Source organism: Chiloscyllium punctatum, chromosome 40 (genome assembly GCF_047496795.1).
Source record: "Chiloscyllium punctatum isolate Juve2018m chromosome 40, sChiPun1.3, whole genome shotgun sequence".
NCBI classification, from domain to species: domain Eukaryota; kingdom Metazoa; phylum Chordata; class Chondrichthyes; order Orectolobiformes; family Hemiscylliidae; genus Chiloscyllium; species Chiloscyllium punctatum.
In genome coordinates this window covers 13,743,867-13,764,422 of record NC_092778.1, presented here as the reverse complement: position 1 = coordinate 13,764,422, position 20,556 = coordinate 13,743,867, and the positions used below count along the sequence as shown (strand labels likewise).

Here is a 20,556-nt window from a genome sequence, read left to right as displayed (position 1 = left end):
GCTTTAACCCCAGAATACTAATGCCCTAAAATGTATCATGCTTAAGATCAGCAATTACAAACCAGGGATCAAACATGGATCTTTGTCATGCAATGGACCAGTTAGTTGGAGAGGAGGACTCTGCAGGCTTCAGTTAAAATCACCAGGAAGTGAAAGGGGCTTGCATTTTAGAAAACACCTATCAATGACGTTAACAAGTCCTGAATCATTTTACAGCTACAATTTACAGCCAATGAAGTGTAATTACCCATTATCAGCTGTACAATGGAAAACACAGTCAATTTGTACACAGCAAGTTCCCACAAACAACAATGAGAACGAGAAGCTTTAAGTAGCATTAGTTAAAGAATATATATTTTTGAGGTTACTAGGAAGAACTACCTTTCTGTTGAAATACTACGGCAGGACCTATAACCAGAAAAGAAGAGACACTTCAGTTCAAACCTTCATCTGAAAGCTGCCTCTGAGAATACAGCATTCCCTTTGTACTGAAGTGGCAGATGTAGAAGAAATGATGTGTGAATCCAGATTACAAATTGGATGAGGCTCAGCTGTGGTGTTGCTTATTGTCTGATACATGTCAAACCTTCCCTAAGTATGGAGAACTGACAATCAAAAACAAATCTGGAACAAGCACCATGTGGAGATTTCTTCAATGACAGACCAAAGCCTGGGTATGTTACCTTTCTGAAATCCAAAGACACATTTCTCCCTCCTCTCCTGTATCAAGATCGACACTCTTATTTTTGCCAATTAAATACCATCCATAAAATTTCTTCAGTAATGGTCCTTTTTCAAAATGTTTCTAAAAATCATCACCATGGTGATTGTGCTTGCAGTCAGACTAACAGGAGCACTCTTGGAATAGTGCTGCCAAGAAAATAGCAAGCTAATTCTTATTACTGGCACATCTCAAATTTGAAGTATGCCACTTGAATGAATGCTATTCACCTCGAGGCAGGATTTCATTTTCTAAAATGGAACAAATCCCCAATACTTGCTCAACAACATTGGCTTTTCAGCTCTAATGACATTGGGGAAAATTAAAATTTTGTGCTTCATGCTTGGACACAGACAAACTTGCATTTATACAGCATCCTCAAAATAATCGAAATAACAAAGTTGCTTCACAAGGGATTGTCAAACTCTGGCACCAAGGCACACATATGAAGACAGTTGACCAAATGTTTAGTCAAACAGGTGAGCCACTTCCCAGCACTGACCACAGTAACAAGAGCGTAAATTCTGAATGACATTAACGTTGTACACTTAACCCATTAGTACTGAAGTACTTTACTGCTGACTCAGCCATGGTTAGGTTACTTAGCAGAGACCAGGGATGTCATGTTACTCACTGGATGAACTATTTAAGTTCTCAGGAATCCCACACAATGTTTTTTTGGGAAACCTACATGAAACCAACAAATCTCTGTTCCAGTATTGCCAGAAGTCACCAAAGGCAATTAGAAATGGGCAGCAAATGTTAGGCTTGTCAGCAAAAAGCAGCAAGAATCCTTGCTTTGTTCTTTACACATTTCAAAACGTTAATACTGTACTTGTGAAAGACCATATTACACGTTACCACAATTTGTGAATAATAATGGCATACGTAAGAGTTAGGAGCATTCAAAAGCAATTTAGACCCTCAAACCTTTTATTTTATAAGGTCATACCCGATCAGATTGCAACACCTCAAGCATCTACATTTTTCAGGAATATAACCCAGGTTTGTGTAACATTATCTTGCAACTTAACTCTTGAAGTCCAGGTAAAATTCTGGTAAATTCTATGTTAAGCTCTAAGACAAACGTATCTTTCCTGAGATGTTCACAGTATTCTGGGTGCTGTCAGTTCAGATATTCATATGACTTTTACTCCTTATATTTTAACGGTGCCTGTTGAGGGACCATTAGTCATTCACCAATGAATAATGTTTACATGATCATCAGTTCACAGAATCATAGAATCACAGTGTGGAAGCAGGCTATTTTGCCCATCGAGTCCACACCAACCTTCCGAAGAGCATTCCACGCAGACCTTTCCCTACTCTATCCCTGCATCTCCCACGGCTAATCCACCTAGCCTGCACATCCCTGGACACTATGGACATTTAGCATGGCCAATCTGCCTAACCTTTGGACTGTGGGAAGAAACACAGGGAGAATGTGTAACCTTCACCTTCCCTGATGGTGTGAGGCAATGGTGCTATCCACTGAACCACTATGCAGTTCTGCGAGTACAATGCATTTTCCCTTTGTAATCTTCTGACATTGTTTTGTGCTGTGTTAGCCAGGGATGGAACCAAAGACATTCTTGGGTCTGTATGGATGTTAGAAGCTATACTTGCCCACAAAGCAGTCAAGGGAGCTCAGGACATTCAATTTTGCACACACATTCAATGATCGGGTGAATGGAACCCATGCTTTAAGTGCATTTTTAAGAAGAAGTTTCTGTTTTAATCAAGTTATGGGATGTTAGCTTCATAAGCACGGCCAGATTTCTTGCCCAACCTTAACTACCCTTGAGAACACATGCTGCACCATTTCAGAGGGCAATTAAAAGAGAACCATATTACTGTTGATGCCACATGTAGGCAGGTCAGACTGGGTAATGATTACAGAATTCTTTTCCTAAAGGGCATAAATGAACCTGAAGGATTTTTCTGACAATCTGATAGTTCACAGACACAGTTACTGTGACAAACTTTTACTCTAAATTCATTAATTAAATGAATTTTAAATTCCACAGTATGATTTAAACTAGTTTACTGCAGTATTGGTCTGGCTTCTAGATTACTAGCAGTAACACTGTCACCTACGCTACCATTTTCTTTTAATGATAGTCTTCAAGCACATGAATATCTGAAACAAGACGGATCTGTGATCTGCATTACTCCACTTCCAGTCTCAGCACCATGACGAACAAACTCTGACTGGTGACCTGGAAGTAGACACCAGGCCCTGAAATCAAATTGAGGACTTCCTGTTTATAATGCAAATATTTTATTAATTCTTCATATGTACCCAAGTAAAATTTTGTTCTTTTTCTGAAAAACAGAACAAAAATCTGTCTTTTGCAAGTGGAAAAAAAAAAGTATGGTTTATTTGATCAGTATTTACACAGTAAATCTATCTGTGGCCTTTCATTTAAACATTCAGCAAACAACAAACACCAAAGGTCTCTTTGGCTCAAAATAAAGTCTACGGGAACAATGCTGGTCATCGAAGGTTACGCTGCTCTGCTCCTGGTACAAAGTTGAACATCATATGGTCCTGTGGTGGTCGGTAAACCGGCGGCACATTTGGGTGTCCATGGGGACCGTCACGGTGATGGTGTGGTGGATGGTGGTGGTGTGGAGCCTCTGGTGGATGATGATGATGGTGGCGATGATGATAGTGATGGTGGTGGCGATGACGCCGGTGGTAGGGCTGCGGGCCAAAGTGCATTGGGTACTCGTGCTCAAAATTAATATGCTGCAGAGCATCAAAGTTGAAGTGAAAATAGGGAGGCGGTGGAAAGGGGACCTGCAGATGAGGGGGCACTGGTGGGATAGGGGGAAATTCAGGTATCATTGGCGCTGGTCGAGGAAGGTCATTGCGGTTAAAATTCACTCCAGGATGCACTGCTTGACCTCTTTCTTCAACTCTTGCATTCTTGGGAGGAGGATCCTCTGGAGGAGGCCCAATTCTTTTCACAGCTTGCTCTAAAGTAGGTATGACCAAAGCAGAAAATTTGTTACTGCATTAGAAAGCAGGCATTCACAGAGAATACACTGTCAGAGTTAGAGATTTCAGGCGAGATACTTCTTTAAGCTTTAGAATCTCTCTCCAATAAACTTCACATTCCCTACAATCAAAAATTGATCTTGTTAAATAGATAAACTAATGATATATTGATCTTGGCATCATAACGAAGAAAGAGAGAGGGAGGAAGTATGCATTTATATGCACCTTTCATGATCCCTCCAGACATCCCAAAATTTATAGTGACCGAGAGGCAGCAAAAGAACTGGGGAGAAAGAGAACAGCCAGTAGTTGCCATTCAAATGGGAACCCATATCGCGGGAGAGAAAGGAGTTGAAGTATCACAGTCAATTTCAGGAACTTGAAAAAGCAGAACTTCTGATTCATGCATTAATGAATATATGAATAACAGTATAAGCAGCTGGAGACACATGCAGGTGGAAGGGCTTTGGATCTTTGGGACAATGAGACAGCAGGGGCTTATTCACATTAGAAAGGCATCATAGAGCTGTGAAAAAGTTTTTTGTGAGGCAGTTGACAAGTACTGTGGAGAAATAGTTTAAAGAATTCCACAGGAGAATCAGAACCAGGATGAAACATGAAAGAAAATAAATAAAGTATACAGCGATCTAAGAGAGACAAACAACACTAGAGAGAAAAAATCAGTTCAGAATAGGGCGGCATGGTGGCTCAGTGGTTAGCACTGCTGCCTCACAGCACCAGGGTCCCAGGTTCGGTTCCAGAGTTTGCACATTCTCCCCGTGTCTGCGTGGGTTTCCTCCGGGTGCTCCAGTTTCCTCCCACAGTCACAAAGATGTGCAGGTCAGGTGAATTGGCCATGCTAAATTGCCCATTAGTCAGAGGGAAATGGGTCTGGGTGGGTTACTCTTCGGAGGGTCGGTGTGGACTTGTTGGTCCAAAGGGCCAGTTTCCATACTGTAAAGAATCTAATCTAAATGAATGGTTCAAAAGGGGACAAATGCAAGGCAGGCTAAATGTGTTTTGGACTGCATACATGTAAATACATGAAGCATTGTAAATAAAGTTGGCGAGCCGCAGGAATATAGGGCCACATGGGACTGATGTCGTGGCAACAACAGAGTTCTGGCTTAAATAAGAAGTTTGGGAACTTTGTTTCTGACAATACACTATTCAGGAAAGATAGGGAAGACAAAAATGGTAGGTAGCAACATTAATCAAATAAATGAGAGTACAGCAGTTGAGGGACTGAAGGCTTTTTGATCGGAATTCGGTAATTGACTGGTTGTGTATGATAGATCATCCAATTCTAAGAGCTGAGAGCACTTGTAGGTAAGTTATAGAAAGATTCAAGTAGTTCAGAGTAGTGAGAATGGAGAACTTCAATGACCTTGTTATGTAATAGGACAGGAGAAGGACAATGGGGGATAGGGAGGAATTTCTGAAATGTATACAAGACATCTTTCTTCATCAGTGCATTTCCAACCTAATGAGAAAGGAAGCAGTGCTGCACCTAGTCTAAGGACGGAGTGGGCAAGTGGATGATATTTCAATGGTTTGGAATAACTCTGGTAAGAACATGATATAAGGTGTAAAAATACTTAACTGGAGGAGATTAAGAGTTGAAAATACATCTGACACAGGTGGATGAGAGAGTTTGATGAGAGTAGCATGATTGATATACATATAGACTTTGAAAAGGCATTTAACAAAGTATCATGAATAGATCTATTAGCAAAATTAAAGCCTATGGATTAAACTGACATGGATACAAATTGGCTAAGGGAGAAGTGGGGAATCCATTATTTTTCAGACAGTCGAGAGGCATACGGTGGTGTTTCCTCGGGGTCAGCATTTGGAACTCTGTTCCTTTTGATACATATTGAAAACAGGGACTGGGAGTACAGAGCACAATATTAAGGTTTGCAAATGACATAAAACTTGGACATGTAGTAAATAATAAGGAGGATAGTAACAGATGTTGGCAAGGTGCAAGACAGATGAGTGAAATGGCAGACATATGACAGATGCAATTTAATGCTGAAAAGTGGGCTATTTGGTGGAAGAACAGGAGGGGCAATACAAGAACATTTGAAATAAGGGCAAGAGGAAACCAATTGATTCCTCCGATCTACTTCAGTAAGATTAAAGTTGATAAGGGTCCATATCCATTAATACCATTGCTTAACAAAAAAAATCTATCTCAGATTTAAAACAAACTACAGATCTAGCATCGACAATCATTTGTGGAAAAGACTTCCAAACTTTTACCACTCTTTGTGGTAAAAATGCTTTTCTCTCGTGAATGGTCTATCCCAAAATCTCAGACTGTACAGCCGATTTAGAGTCATAGAGCTGTACATGGAAACGGATTCTCCAGTCCAACTCATCCATGCTAATCAGATATCCTAAATTAATCTAGTCCCATTTACCAGCATTTGGCCAATATCCCTCTAAACCCTTCCTATTCATAGACCTATCCAGATGCCTTTTAAATGTTGTAATTGTACCAACTTCCACTACTTCCTCTGGCAACTCATTCCATACATACACCACTCTTTGCGTGAAAAAGTTGGCCCTTAGGTCCCTTTTAAATCTTTCCCCTCTCACCTCAAACCAATGCCCTCGAGTTTTGGATTCGCCCATACCAGGGAAAAGACCTTGTCATTTCAATCTATCTGTGCCCCTCATGATTTTATTAACTTCTATAAAAACCTCAGCCTCCGATACTCCCCAGGACTTCTTCACTGTGTACAAGTCTTGCCCTGATTTGCCTTTCCAAAATGCAGCACTTCACATTTATTTAAATTAAATTCCAGCTACCACTCCCTGTCCCATTAACCCTTCTGATCAAGATCTCGCTAAACTCTGAGGTAATCTTCTTTGCTGTCCACTACACCTCCAATTTTGATGTCATCCGCAAACTTACTAACTCTACCCCCTATGTTCACAGCCAAATCACTTATATAAATGACAAGAAGACCCAGCACCGATCCTTGTGGCACACTAATGGTCACAGGCCTCCAGTCTGAAAAGCAACCCTCAAGCAGCACTCTCTGTCTCCTACCTTCAAGCCAGTTCTGTATCCAAATGGTAGTTATCCCTGTATTCCATGTGATCTAACCTTGCTAACCAGTCTTTCATGAGGAACCTTGTCAAACACTTTACTGAAGTATATATAAATTACATCCACTGTTCTGCCCTCATCAATCCTCTGTTATTTCTTCAAAAAACTCAAATCAAGTTAATGAGACATGATTTTGCCACATACCATAATCCCTGAATTCCAGGTATCATTCGTGTAAATCTATGTTGTGCTCCCTTCAAGGCTAATGTATTCTTTCTAAGGTGCAGTGCCCAGATCTGCTCACAGTACTCCAAGTGGGGTCTAACCAACAATACTGATCACTTTAGTTCCTCTTTCTCTTCCACCTATTGATTTTTGACAACTCTTGGGATAACTTAATTGTCTTCCAATGTGAAGACAGATACAAAGTTGTTTCTCTCTGCCATTCCCATGTTGCTATTAAACACTGGTTAGGTCTGTTTGCAAAATCTGTTCAATTCTGGGCACCACACTTTAAGAAGGATGTAAGGTCCTTGCAGTGGGTGTAGAAGAGATATACTGGAACAGTATCAGGGATAAGGGCTTCAACTATGAGATTGTCTCCTGAGGGCAATGAAGATTTAATAGAGGTGTCTAAATCATGGATGGTTTAATTGAGTAAATGTTTCCATTTCCAGAAGGACCATCAATCACAGAAAGCAGATTGAAGGTGACTGGCAAAAGAACCAGAGGCAAAATAAATAATTGTTTTTAAACACTGATAACTTGTACTACATTGCTTGAAAGGGTGGTGGAAGTAGATTCAATAATATCTTTCAACAAACAAATGGATAAATAGTTGAAGAGCAACATATATCTATAGACGTTTACTGCACAGAAGAGATCATGGGGAAAGAGAAAAGGAGTGGAGTAATTGGATAGCTCTTTCAAACTGCTGGAACAGTCATGATAGGTTGAATGGCTTCCTTCTGACCTGCAGGATTCTGAGTGTCTAATTAGTTCTGAAATGCATATTGCATCATACATGGAAACAAATTTACACAAAGCAAGGCTCCCCCTAACAGTAATGACGTGGTCAGATCGCTTTTGTTTTTAAGTATTGGTTAAGGGATCAAAATTGGCCAGGATACAGGAGAAGTCCCCTACTCTTTTCATGATTGTAGCAAGGATTCTTTATTGTCCATCTGAGGGGACACAGAGGGGTTTAGTGTCTTATCTAAAAGACAGTGCCTTTAAAAGTGTGACTCTCCTCTGTGCTGTATCGAACAACTAGTTAAAATGATATACTCAAGTTTCAGGTAAGGGCTTGAATCCACAATCATCTGATGCAGAAGCAAGAGGTTTTCTTTACAGTTTGTAAGTGAAATCACTTCAGTCACGTGATAACAAGTATTAAATTGTTTAGTTCTACTGGAAGCAAACTAACAGTACATGGATGAACAGGAAGTGAAAACTGCCTCACGCCCCTCAGCCAAAAACAAGAAAAATACAACCTACTTTCCCTCCAAACATGGCTTTTTTTTTTTCCAAACAGAAGCCCAGTTACTAACTTTACTTATTTTGGTAATGCTGGTTTAAACGTGGAAAGATTATCGGTCACTGACTGTGTAACACAAATAAACTCCACCTGTCGCTGTTACTCTAAGATAAAACTCCTACCAATCAAAGTAACCAGTCTAACTGGTCAATCACAGAGCTCCAGCTTGTCATTGAATCCAGAGGGTGGGGGTGACAAAGAAGTTTGAAATAGGCATTATCTCAGGTTGAGGACCTAGCCCGTAACAGGTCACTAGGAAGCCCATCAGAATGCTGTCCAATTTTCTTTCTACCATAGCACACTTCAGCTGGTCTAACTGCAAAGACTGTCTCACAGATTCCAGAAAGACAACAGATAATTTTCAACCAAATAAGGGATGTTCAGATAAAATGAATTCATTCTGTGATGACTAAAGAATACCTCAAATAATCACCTGCCCCTCTCTTCTGAAAAGCAGAATGCCAAAACACAGTGACTTTGAATTGATAGTCTCTACTGGCAAGTGTGTTCTGGAAATAGCCTGACACTGCACAGAAAAAAAGTTTTAAAAAATTCATCACAGGCAAAAGTTCACCTTTAACGCTTAATCAAGTTGGAGCACGAGGGCCTTGGACAAATTATCAACACTCTTCACTCTGCAACAGAAACTTTGGATCATATTTAGTGTTCTTGGGAAACTATCCTGATTTTCCCTTGCATCCTTCATGAATCGTCTAACCTGTAATTATCTTCATTTACCAGAAAATCATTGCACACTGAAATTACAGAGTTCAACAACGAAAATAAAATTTAAAAAAATCATTTCTATGCACATTATTTGAATAAAACATATTACATTGGGACAGTATTTTGAGATAGTATGCTAGATAGGAGCAAAGAGGTCCTTCTGCAGCTGTACAGGGCCCTGGTGAGACCGCACCTGGAGTACTGTATGCAGTTTTGGACTCCAAATTTCAGGAAGGACATTCTGGCTATTGAGGGAGTGCAGCGTAGGTTCACGAGGTCAATTCCCGGAATGGCGGGACTATCATATGTTGAAAGATTGAGCGACTGGGCTTATACAGCTGAGTTTAGAAGGATAAGAGAGGATCTGATTGAGACATACAAGATTATTAAAGGATTGGACACTCTGGAGGCAGGAAGCATTTTTCCCCTAATGGGCGAGTCCAGAACCAGAAGACATAATTTAAAAATAAGGGGTAGGTCATTTAGAAGAGGTGAGGAGAAACTTCTTCACCCAGAGAGTGGCGGATATATGGAATGCTCTGCCCCAGAAGGCAGTGGAGGCTAAGTCTCTGGATACTTTCAAGAAAGAGATGGATAGAGTCCTTAAAGATAGTGGAATCAGGGGTTTATGGGGATAAGTCAGGGACAGGATACTGATTGTGGATAATCAGCCATGATCATAATGCATGGTGATGCTGGCTTGAAGGGCCAAATGGCCTACTCCTGCACCTATTGTTTTTTTCCCTTGAAACAAGTACGTTAATATTTATCAACAAAGTAAACACAGGAAAAAAACGCACAATTTCCTAAAGGACTGGCATTGAAAACCAAAAAAAAAATCTGAAACAGTTAAATGTGGATTTGTAGAAAATAGTCATTGTTACAGCATCTTACAGATTTTTATGGTATGCATAAGTTGAAGTCGCAGGTTTGCTAGCCTTGTTAGTACAATGATGTGGTGATGCAAAATAAGCTTGCTTACTGCACATTCAACATTTAAAGTAGTGTACTTCTGCTTCAGATTATATAAAATTTAACGATCTAATTTTTTTGTGTCATACAGTTTCTGTAAATTCACTGGATATAAATTGGTCATTGAGAAGAATTTAGTTGAAATGGCAAGTTGCTGAAAAAGTTGAACTCTGCCCAAACTTTGGGGAAGGGGTCGGTGTTTAATTTAATCATAATTTGGCAACATTAATACTCAAGCAAAACCCGTGACACCTGTTTAGTTACTTAAGTGAATAAATCAAACCGGTGTGTGCTTCTCAGGAGTCAGACAACCAGACAAAGACTGGCTCGAAGAGATACACAAATGTGAAGTAACTTTATACCATTAAAATATCTACAAAACTATCATACTCATACTCTGTCATACAAATTCAAATTGAACCAAAAATAATTCCATCTCAAACATCCAGCACAAGGAGAGAAAAAAAAGCAATAAAGACTATGCTGACAGGGTTAAGTATGGTAGGCTGTTTGGGTGAGACAGAAACACCAACAGGAGTTGGGCCAAGGTTTGGTTCCGTAATTTCTATATAACTTACCTCCAATCCTTTTCTTTTGCTCATTTTCAGCTTCACTTTGAATCTCTCTGATGAGTCTCTCGTCATCTTCCTGCCAGAAAATTGAGGTCATTATTGATGGCGGCAGTACCAAGATAGTCACAACACATTCAAAATTATTGTAGCAGTTTGTGATGGATTAGTTGGCACAAGCAGCTTGTAGATGAGCCAGACAGGTCAAAAAGATTCAAACGGTCTGTTAGGAGACATTCAGTTTTCTGAGCAACAGTGTTTGCTGTTGTCAAATACTTGCTTAAAAGTAACATTCATAGTGGGTGCAACCTGCCTGTCAGTGTCAGGCAACAATGCAGTCCTCAGACACACATACCCAATTCTGTTTCATCTAAATGGTTCAGCTTATAAACACATCATGAAGTTTGTGTGAAACCAGAAATTAAGATGGATCGAAAGAAAGAGACAGATAGCTAGAAAAAAAACCTAGCATTCATAGAGTGCTTTGCAACACCCTAAAGTGCTTTATAGCCAATGAAGTACTTTAAGTGCAGTCACTATTACAATATAGGCAACACCTAAAGCAGCAAATCTGTAGACAGCAAGGTCCCATAAATAGACCTGAGGCAAATTATCAGAAGTGTGCTCATTGCTGTGGATGCTGACTTTCAGATGGCACATTAAACCAATGTCTGGTCTAGTATTTTCAGATGTTACATACTAAAGAAAATCAGGCAATTTTTCTGTGCATCAAGGGCAGCTACTGCCCACTCTGGCCCTTGATTAAGCCCATCTGCTGTTGAAAATGGGTCATCTATCATTTTGCTACCTCCAGGTTTGAGACAATTTCTTCTCTCATTCATTTGATTTTTCTCCTCTCTTTTGATGTGCTTTAGTAAATTTCTTGCTGCTTCCTACTGCTCTTTCAGTAAATGATAAGTCTGAGATATGAGAGAAGGAGCAGAATAAGGACCCCCAAGCCACTATCTTTTCCTCAAAATTCAACTAGAACCTTCTGATACTATCAACAATCTGGTCAGAGGCCAATAATATTTATAGAGAAATCGGAACATTTGAACTGATAGGAATACACCATAAGACCTCACTTAAAAATACATTACTGTATAGACTAGAATCAACAAAACAAACTTGTATTGATTGGAACCATAGGGACCTCATTCACTACAAGCTCCTTTATTGGGGATATTAACCTGGGCCAATCAGGAAAGCCTTGGCTGACCAATATAAACAAGAGATTTAGAATTTCCTCAGTTCAGGGGACTGATTCCGAGTTGGCTAGCCACAGCCAGTGTACTGTACACAAGTAAATAAAGGTTGACTTGATGACGGAATGCTAGCCTCTGTGCAGTTATTTCAAAGCTCTATTAAGTAACAGTATGGTTTACTTTCCCAAGAATTCTCTTATAAAACAAATCAATCTTTTAAGTTACTTACTTTTACGGGGATTGCACATAATTGTCGTCACAGTCTTGTGGAGAATACTTCTCATCTCCAGTTATCAGAGGAAACATGTTCATTTCCATCTTTTGACTATGGATGCCTTAATCTTGCTTTTCAAGCTCTGTTTGCTACTTTTTTTTATTACCACAAGGCCTTGAAAGGACCACAATAGATACTTACACTAGTTTCAAACGAGGCTATCTTCAGGATCCTGTTTCTTTAATTCAATCTAAGATTAAGAGTCCCCTGCCTGCCTTAAGTATTTAGTTTGTTTACAATGCAGGGCTATCTAACTATCGTTTATTATGGCTAGCTTCTTTCGGTCGCCTGCAAAGCACAAGTACCAAAGGCAACTAACACTCTCAGCAAACATACAGATAAACTGACACTAAAGAACTTTCCTAAGTTCCTCATGTTGCCACAATGAAGTAGCATGTTTTTGAATGTTCTTAGATTGACCCTCGTTAATTACTCCTCATTTAGAATTTCTTTTTTGATGTGAAAAATAGGTTGTACAACTTTTCAGGGTTTATTAAATGCTTTTAAACAAATTTAGCTCGAATTCAGCAAACAAAAACATCTTTCAGGTATGCAGGTGCTGCAAATGTCATTTCTCTAGTTGCTTAATTATGGAAGCCCTCCTGCTATTTCACAGATCACTCCCTTCTATTTTAACTATGTTAAAAAAAATGAGACTGCTTTTGAATTACCATTTCTGAGTGTTCTGGCAATCTCTAAAGCTTAGCATTATTATTAGCTTTCCTTTACAACTATAACCTTCACAGATATAAACATTACCTCTAAAATTGTTAACAAACTAAACATTTGCAACAAGTTCACTGGAAATGCATATACCAGTGTTAGGACAAAAGATAAAAATGAACATGCCACAATCAAATTAATGTTGAGCTCCAACATAATAACTGTATGAAAGGCTAATACTTGTCCCTTCACGTTTTCCTTTCCAGCGCTCAACTCCACAACCAATGTGTCAAAGCGTTTGCTGAGGGACAGAGGAAAAGGAAACAAAAGAAATCCATTTGTTTTGGAACCATTGCTATTGAAAGTGGAATCAGTTGATTTCTAACCAACAGTACTGAGGGGGCATTATTGTCACAGCAACTCAGTATTGAGTGAACAGGACATGTGGATGCAGCAGCCTATGTCAACAGTACCAGACTGTAATCAGGCCTTGAGTGTTGCAGCCGGACACAGCCAGTTTCATTCCCTTGGAACTATAAACAACTCCTTAGCCAAAGAGTTGAGAATGTGGCACTCATTATAATAAGGAGTGGTTGAAACAAGTATCAATGATACATTTAAGGGAAGGCCAGACATGCATGTGAGAACAAACAAAATAGAGGGTTATGCTGATAGATTTAGATGAGGAAAGATAGGAGGAGGCTGAATTGGAGTATAAACACTAACAAAGTCTGGTTAGGGCAAATAGTCTGTTTCTGAGCAGATGATAGTGTGTATTCCACTCACCTGGAGGATAAAATTATTAGAACATTTAGTCACTCAAGATACACTCAATCCTTATTAACTGTTGATTTGCTACCCACAGTTCCACATACTTTCCAGGTTGGCCCCAGACCCCATCTTGAATTTTCCAGTTCCACATGCAGTCTGCCTTGGATATTCTTTTGAGGACCATAGGTGTTGGATTTGCATTTTCTGTTATACGTGAGAAGTCCATAAGGAGGACTGGTTATATAGAAACACATATTCGTAAACCCTTTAAGGAGATTAACAAAGTGACAATATATGGTGATGTCCATCCAAATCAGGATGGCATCAATTACTCATGAAAGGAAAAAGTGGAAAGGGATATGAATCAATCTGCTTGACTTGTTTTTTTAAAAAATCTTCCCTATTGTCTAATTAATTGTATAATTGTGAAAGACAATTATGAAAATGCATTGCACAAGCAAATACTTAAAGTGGTAATTAAATTTGTATAGAAACTGTGCATTCCCAGCAATAAATTATCACTGCTTCAGGATAAATGATCAGGATTATACCAGTCTGAGGATACCTATTGTTCTGAATGATAGTCACAGTGTGAAAATAAGAACCAACTTTGAATTTTAAATTGGTTATGTGACAGAATGCAGTTGATAGAATGCTATAATCTGACTACATAATGGAGCAGTCTCTTATTTTGCTCTTATGTTGCAAAGATTTGTAACAAATTTGCTTTCTCCCAAAATTACGTAAATAAGGTGAATATTAACTTGCATTTATAATTTTGTAAATTAAATCCTGGATTGCAGAAACGTTCCTCTTGGTTAGGATCTTTTGCATTACTGACTTGCGAAGAATGTAAACTTAAAATTAAAACATTGGCACTTGGATTAGTTGCCAGGACTTGCATTGCAGCTCTCATAAATGTTGCAGAGTTAACTCGACTTGCAGCCTTCAATTTGATGCCAGCTCAACGCAAGTTGGAAGATTGAAGATTAAAAGGGTGCCTATTGGGATGTACTGACATTGGGTATCGGGCACAGAGGATATACCAAGTAGTTAGATATTGTCAACCACTCTGCAGACATTGAACATGTTATAAAGGTGCTGCTCAGATCGCTGAAGAATGATCTGTTAACTTCAATGGTGGTTAGAGATTGGAATACATTTATTTTGAGGTCCCACGAGTTGCTGTGGTTGGTACCCAAGCATACAGGCTTTCTTTCTTTGACTCAGATGAAGGAGTACCCGTTTTAGCTTCTGCTTCAGATGTGTGGCATCATTAAGGATGATATGCTTTCTAGAAGGATTTCTGTAATCATGATATATCACAAAACTGCAGTTAAAGCAGCAAATCAACAACGTTTCTTTAAAATTCACCTATTGTGCTCGAAGGTCTAGGTTTTTTTTGGCAGCTTGGTTTGAATTATCAATTTCTGTTCTTCTTCAGAACTATTTTCAGTACAGAAAGAGACCAGCTGACACACTGTTCCCGTGCTAGCTCTTTGCAAATGCAACTCAGAGTATTGATTTGGCTGTGCTCGCTCTCTAAATACTTGAATCATCTTCTGCTTCAAATGGTTAGAAATTTTATGCTCCCTAACTACTCATGCAACTGGAACTAAACCAATTAAAACAAAACTGGCATTCTGTTCAATCTATATCTGAGCTTCAAATGTTCCATCCAATTCATCACCAGATGCCTCACACCTTCGTGAAAGTTTGCAACAAAAAGCATATTCGTTTCAAGTTTATTCTAGTGCTGAACTTTTTTGTTTTGAGTTCAGGCATTAGACAGTAGAGGTTGGAAACATGTTTATTCACAGAAATACGTCCAAGCTGAGATTAATACCCTGCTGGCAACACAGTTTGCTGGAGAAAGGAAACATATCACTCCATTCAAATTTAAACAAGTCTTGTGATTTGTTCAAGATGTATTTGATTGGTTAATGTTGGCAGAGCTTTTGTTTTATTATTGTTCATTCATGGGATGTAGCATTTGTTGCATATTCACAACTGCCCTTAAATTAAATAACTTGCCAGGCCATTTGAGAGTAGTAAAGAGTTAATCATATTGTTATGGGCTGTAGGCCCATGTAGACCAGCCATCAGTGTAGATGATAGATTTCCTTCCCCTAACTTTTGATTGCAGATTTATTAATTAAATGAATTTACATTACACTAGCTACCATTAGTGGATGTGAAATTGTGTGGCAGGGAGCTGGGACTGGGTCTCTAGATTACTAGCACAGTGACATTACCACTTCTCCACTGTTTCCACTTTTTAAATAACATTACTTAATTTTGTTAGTTTTAACGATAAAGTTACAAGGAGTTTATCATAGCTTATGACATACAGTGAAGTGTACCAACGACTGCAAATATTAAAGATGGTGATGTACAAGTTGACTTCTGAAGCTTCCATCAATCCTTTTAAAACAAGGCCCAATTTGTAAGTATAAAATGTGAATCTTTGATGTTGGTTGTTTCCAGTTGGAAATGTGAAAAGGAACTAAACACTTGTACTTGAAATAAAATAATACCCTCGGCTTAATTTAATAAAATATAATTCAAAGATAGTTAGAATAACAGTTTTTTTAAAAAATGGCCAAATTCATCATCTTTGACATTTGTCACAAAGGGTTTATTGAATTTATGGGTCACTTTAGCCATGAGAAGCCCACTCCAGATCAGATGTGGTGCTTCTGTGTTGCTTCCCCTGCAAATCATCTTCCCCTCCATTCACTAAATTGAATATTCTGCATTTTTTGAATGATTTGATGACAGTTCGTACATTAATATAATCCTATGATTTGATGATAAAACCCTACAAAACATTACATTGTCACTACACACATTTCCTGCTATGTTTCTCTGTCAACTATCAACCTAACCGATTCAACATGAACATGATCGTTGAATGGTTTGTTGAGGCACTTAATTTATGTTGCTGATGTAACATCATGGATAGTCATGTTTTGGCTGTTGTCTGATAATGAAACAGTAGAAACTGATGATTTTGATAGAGATCTTATGGTAGTCTCAGAGTAATCACGGTCTGTCACAACACAAGAAACATTTAAGTGACCACACAAACTGGTTGTTACTCTGAAGTCATTGCTGAACTCAGGGTGGATTTCGTACTGTATTTGTGGTGACGACATAACGGCACAGATTTTCTAATAGTCAGATAGTCATTTCTGCAGCACAGGAGGGTGCAGGTTGGGATCCTATGGAATTGTTGACATATCTTTCTCCAAGGGAACTGCCAGAAAAGCTGAAGATTCTGGTGGGGCAACTCCCCTGAAATCCTTGGAAAGAATCCATCTCAATTGGAAAATCTGGGGCATTCCATTGCAATTGAATTAATAGTTACCCAGAAACCTTTAGATAATTTAAAAACCTAGTCAAACTCCTGGGTAGCTAGTAAACTGACCATCCCCCCACCCCACCTATCACATGTATTACCAACACCTCCCTTTACCTTGTGGATCCAACAATGCTGCACACACACAGTCTCCCACTCCTCTGTCTCATTAAATAAAACATTTCTCATCCTCTCATCACAAGACCTAGCACATCCTGCCCATCCTGATCAACTCTAAAAGCTCCACAGCTGATCTGTTATTCCTACCTACCTTGTGTCAAAGTATAATAAACTCTCACCATCCTTACATAATGACATTTCACAGGAGTTATCAAAGTGGCTCTGTAATGCTGGTCATTTTACTTCACAGAATATGGCAGCTACTACTATGACAAAGGGGGCATGATTTACCCCCCCCCCCCCAACTACTGTGCAATACAAAGGCAGGCCAAATTGGCCATGATTGCAATCCTCTGCCAGAAACATGAAGCTCTGTCTTAACAGAGAAAATAGGAGATCATCATTTCTACTCTTTGCAAAATCTGGCTCATTCATTCAGATATCCAAGGACCCATTCTGGTCTGAGCTTCCCAAGATCAGGCCAATGGTAATCTTGTTCAGAGGGGATATTTGACATTAAGCAGCTTCTTCATTGGAGTTGGGGTGGGAGGGCAGGGGTGGTGGAGTGGGGTGGACTGGACATTTCCTTTTATTCTGGCACCAGTATTTCACTGAAACCAAATTCTTCCACTGCAGTACATGTTTTGATGAGCAAGCACATGTTATGCCTTTTAGCCTGAAACCAGCTTTGTATTTAATTTCTTTTGCTGGAGAACCCAGTTCTGTTAATCGGTTGCTATGCGCAGGCTGCTTTGTGATGGTACCATAACCTTGTACACATTTTCTTCGAAACATGATCTCCACAGCCTACTGAATCCCGTGAGCTGACTGAAAGGCGAGTATAACACAAAACATGCATTTCCCAGCTGAACATCTGAGGCTAACACCTAATCATGCTATAACCATGCGTTTGGTAGCTAAAAAATGCGAGGGTTGACTCGTGCTGAGTCTAGGCTTAAGCATGTATTTTGCTGCCAAAACATGGTTAGACTCTACTCCGCAACCTAAAATATGTTAAGTCGGATTTCTGCTACAAATTAATTCGTGCGCGCGTTTGGCACTTCATATCATCTCGTGTTGGTGCTATTCCACCAGCTTTTAAAAGTTTTTGGCTGCAGAAAATAAAAAAATAAAATTAAAGGATTTATGCTGTAAAACCTTTGCTCCTTTATGGGTGAAAACTTGCATGTGAATCTAGATTATTCTGAAAGCGAATGCGAGTAATTCTGAAATGGAGTATGAATGTGAATCTGTGCTGTCCTGAATGTGAATCTGAAATATTCTGCTCAAGAAACGGAACGATAATTCTGGAAGGCTGGGATCATGAAAATCTTCACCATCACCATCTGTAAGTATAATTCCTCACACATTTGTTGTGGGTGAAATTGGATGGGAGCCCAATCAAATCCTCCCCAATGGTCCACAAGCCAGGCCTCTCCAGCTGAGACTGCTGACTGAGGCTTTCTCCCTGAAGTGGAAATTCTACCTAAAGAATGTAGCTGCCATACAAGGAAAGCATAGCTTAAAAACTGAACTTGGCGAGTGCGACTTCTTTAAGTATTGGGTGAATAAACCTTAGCAAGCTCAATTAACTGTCAATTCATTGTCGCATTAATTCAATCACTTACAATGAAGTTGGATCAGTATCTGTGACTAGGATGTGGCTCAAAATAGTCCATAACAGCAAATGATATCTCCTGAACCAACGGTCTTAAGAACAACATAATTAGACTGTACTGAGCATTGTCTGGCTTTGCACAAGGAGTCCCATGGAGTTCAGTGAGTGTGTCTTTTTTCTCTATATGGGCCAGTTCGAGGTGGGGAGGGCTGTTGCAGCAGGTGACATGTCTGGCCACCGGTTAGAGGTCTGGTCTAGTGCTGACAGGTCAAGTTGCTCGAGGGCACCTAGACAAATGAAGACAGTAATGTTAGGTGCCTCAGTGTCACTGCTGAGGGTGAAAGTTGGTGTCAGTGAACCACTTGCTGTTGTTTCAAAAGTGAAGCACATGGAAAATAAAGAATGTTCAGGATAAGTGCTGCAAACGCTTTAGGTGGGGAAAGCGAGCCGACGTGAGGGAGAGGGCTGCATCTGGTCATTGGACTTTAACGTACCAGATGTTGGCAACACAAGCATACAGAGTGTGTACTCCCAGGCTATCCTGCAGCATTGATTATTTGTGTTGCACTTCCTTAAGCACAGACACTGCTAGGAAACTGCCCGAGATTTACACTCCTGTGCATGCAGCTCTCTGAACAGTAGGTAATGCTGAAAAGGGATGGGGACAGCGAATGAATCAGAGTGATCGAATGTCATATACACACATTGCTACCCCCCACTTCCACATGATGTAACTGGCACTCACCATAGACTCCCAAATGTGGCATCTTGTTACTATCTAAGGAATGACACTGAGGGGCGCAAAGCATCTAGGCCCTACACAGAGATAGAGACCATCACATGAATGGTGTAAAACAGGTGTTTATAAACAAAACTTTCTATTTACATAACTGTCAGCCATGGTCCCACGAGTCTTCAGTATGAACCACACTGAGCTACCCTGCTTCACTATGGAATGGAGGGAATCTGTTCCATCATGGAGGTCATTGATGCTAGAGGGTTGGTCAGAGTCAAAAGGTGTGGTGCTGGAAAAGCACAGCAGGCCAGGCAATATCGAGGAGCAGGAAAGTCAACGTTTTGGTCATTAGCCCTTCATTAGGGATCTGGGGTTGGTCTGGACATACCAGACATGCGAGGGTCTTCTAGTCACAGACAAGTTGATCATTCTTGGCTTGAAACTCCAATGGTCAGGCAGGGTGGAGAAGGAGACCCCAGTGACCCGAGTGAAAGTTGCCAAGGGGCCTGTGAGTGGCTTCCCTATGTGTCTCATGGCACCATTCTATGCACTTGTGGGGTCAGGGCTCCATGACCGGTGCCAAGAATCCTTGCCCTTTCCTCAATCCTAAGGGTCAATGTATGGAGCAATGGAAAATAGGTGGTCATGACTCTTCAGCAGACCCTGAAGGTACTAGGCTTGTCTCTCCATGGCAGCTCAACCCTGTCTATTGAACAAATACAAAGTTGCAGGACTTACTCCAGTTTCTGAGCAATCAGGGCCAGTGTGTCAGAGGACATACTGTATCAATCCAGCTTGTCAGCTAGGAGGCTCAGTGCATTTTGTAAGCCCGTCTGCTCTTGCTGCTCCTACCTTTGCCCATTCCTAATTGCTCTTGTTGTGGTGGTGCTGGTCCACCTTCTTGAATCTTTGCAGCTCATGGAGAAGTAGGTATTGTACAACCATAAGTCCATAAGGTGTCAGAGCTGAACTATGCCTTTGGCCCACTGAGTCTGCTCTGCCATCCAGAGATTATGGCTGACCTGAATCCTCAACTCCACTTTCCTGTGTTTTCCCCAATAACCTTACTGATTAAAAAAAGCTCTCTCAGACTTGAATATTCTCAACGGCAGCCTCTATAGCCTTCTGCTGTAAAGAATTCCCCAAAGTGACGACACCTAGGAGAAAAAAATCCTCATTTTTCTGTGCTAAGTTCGCCCTTATTCTGAGATCATG

The 20,556-nt window shown here is 40.0% G+C and overlaps 1 protein-coding gene across 1 annotated transcript in view; it reads right to left on the bottom strand.

Moving 5' to 3' along the window:
• Positions 1-3,071: 3,071 nt before the first annotated feature.
• The window catches only part of rnf216 (ring finger protein 216), a 226,483-nt gene continuing 208,998 nt past the window's right edge, over positions 3,072-20,556 (bottom strand). Inside the window, exons 16-17 of the mRNA XM_072559323.1 lie at positions 10,603-10,672; positions 3,072-3,703 (exon numbers count right to left, since the gene is read on the bottom strand). Of these exons, the coding sequence (XP_072415424.1) occupies positions 3,219-3,703; positions 10,603-10,672 (555 nt within the window). The 3' untranslated portion in view covers positions 3,072-3,218. The remainder of the gene's footprint in view (positions 3,704-10,602; positions 10,673-20,556) is intronic.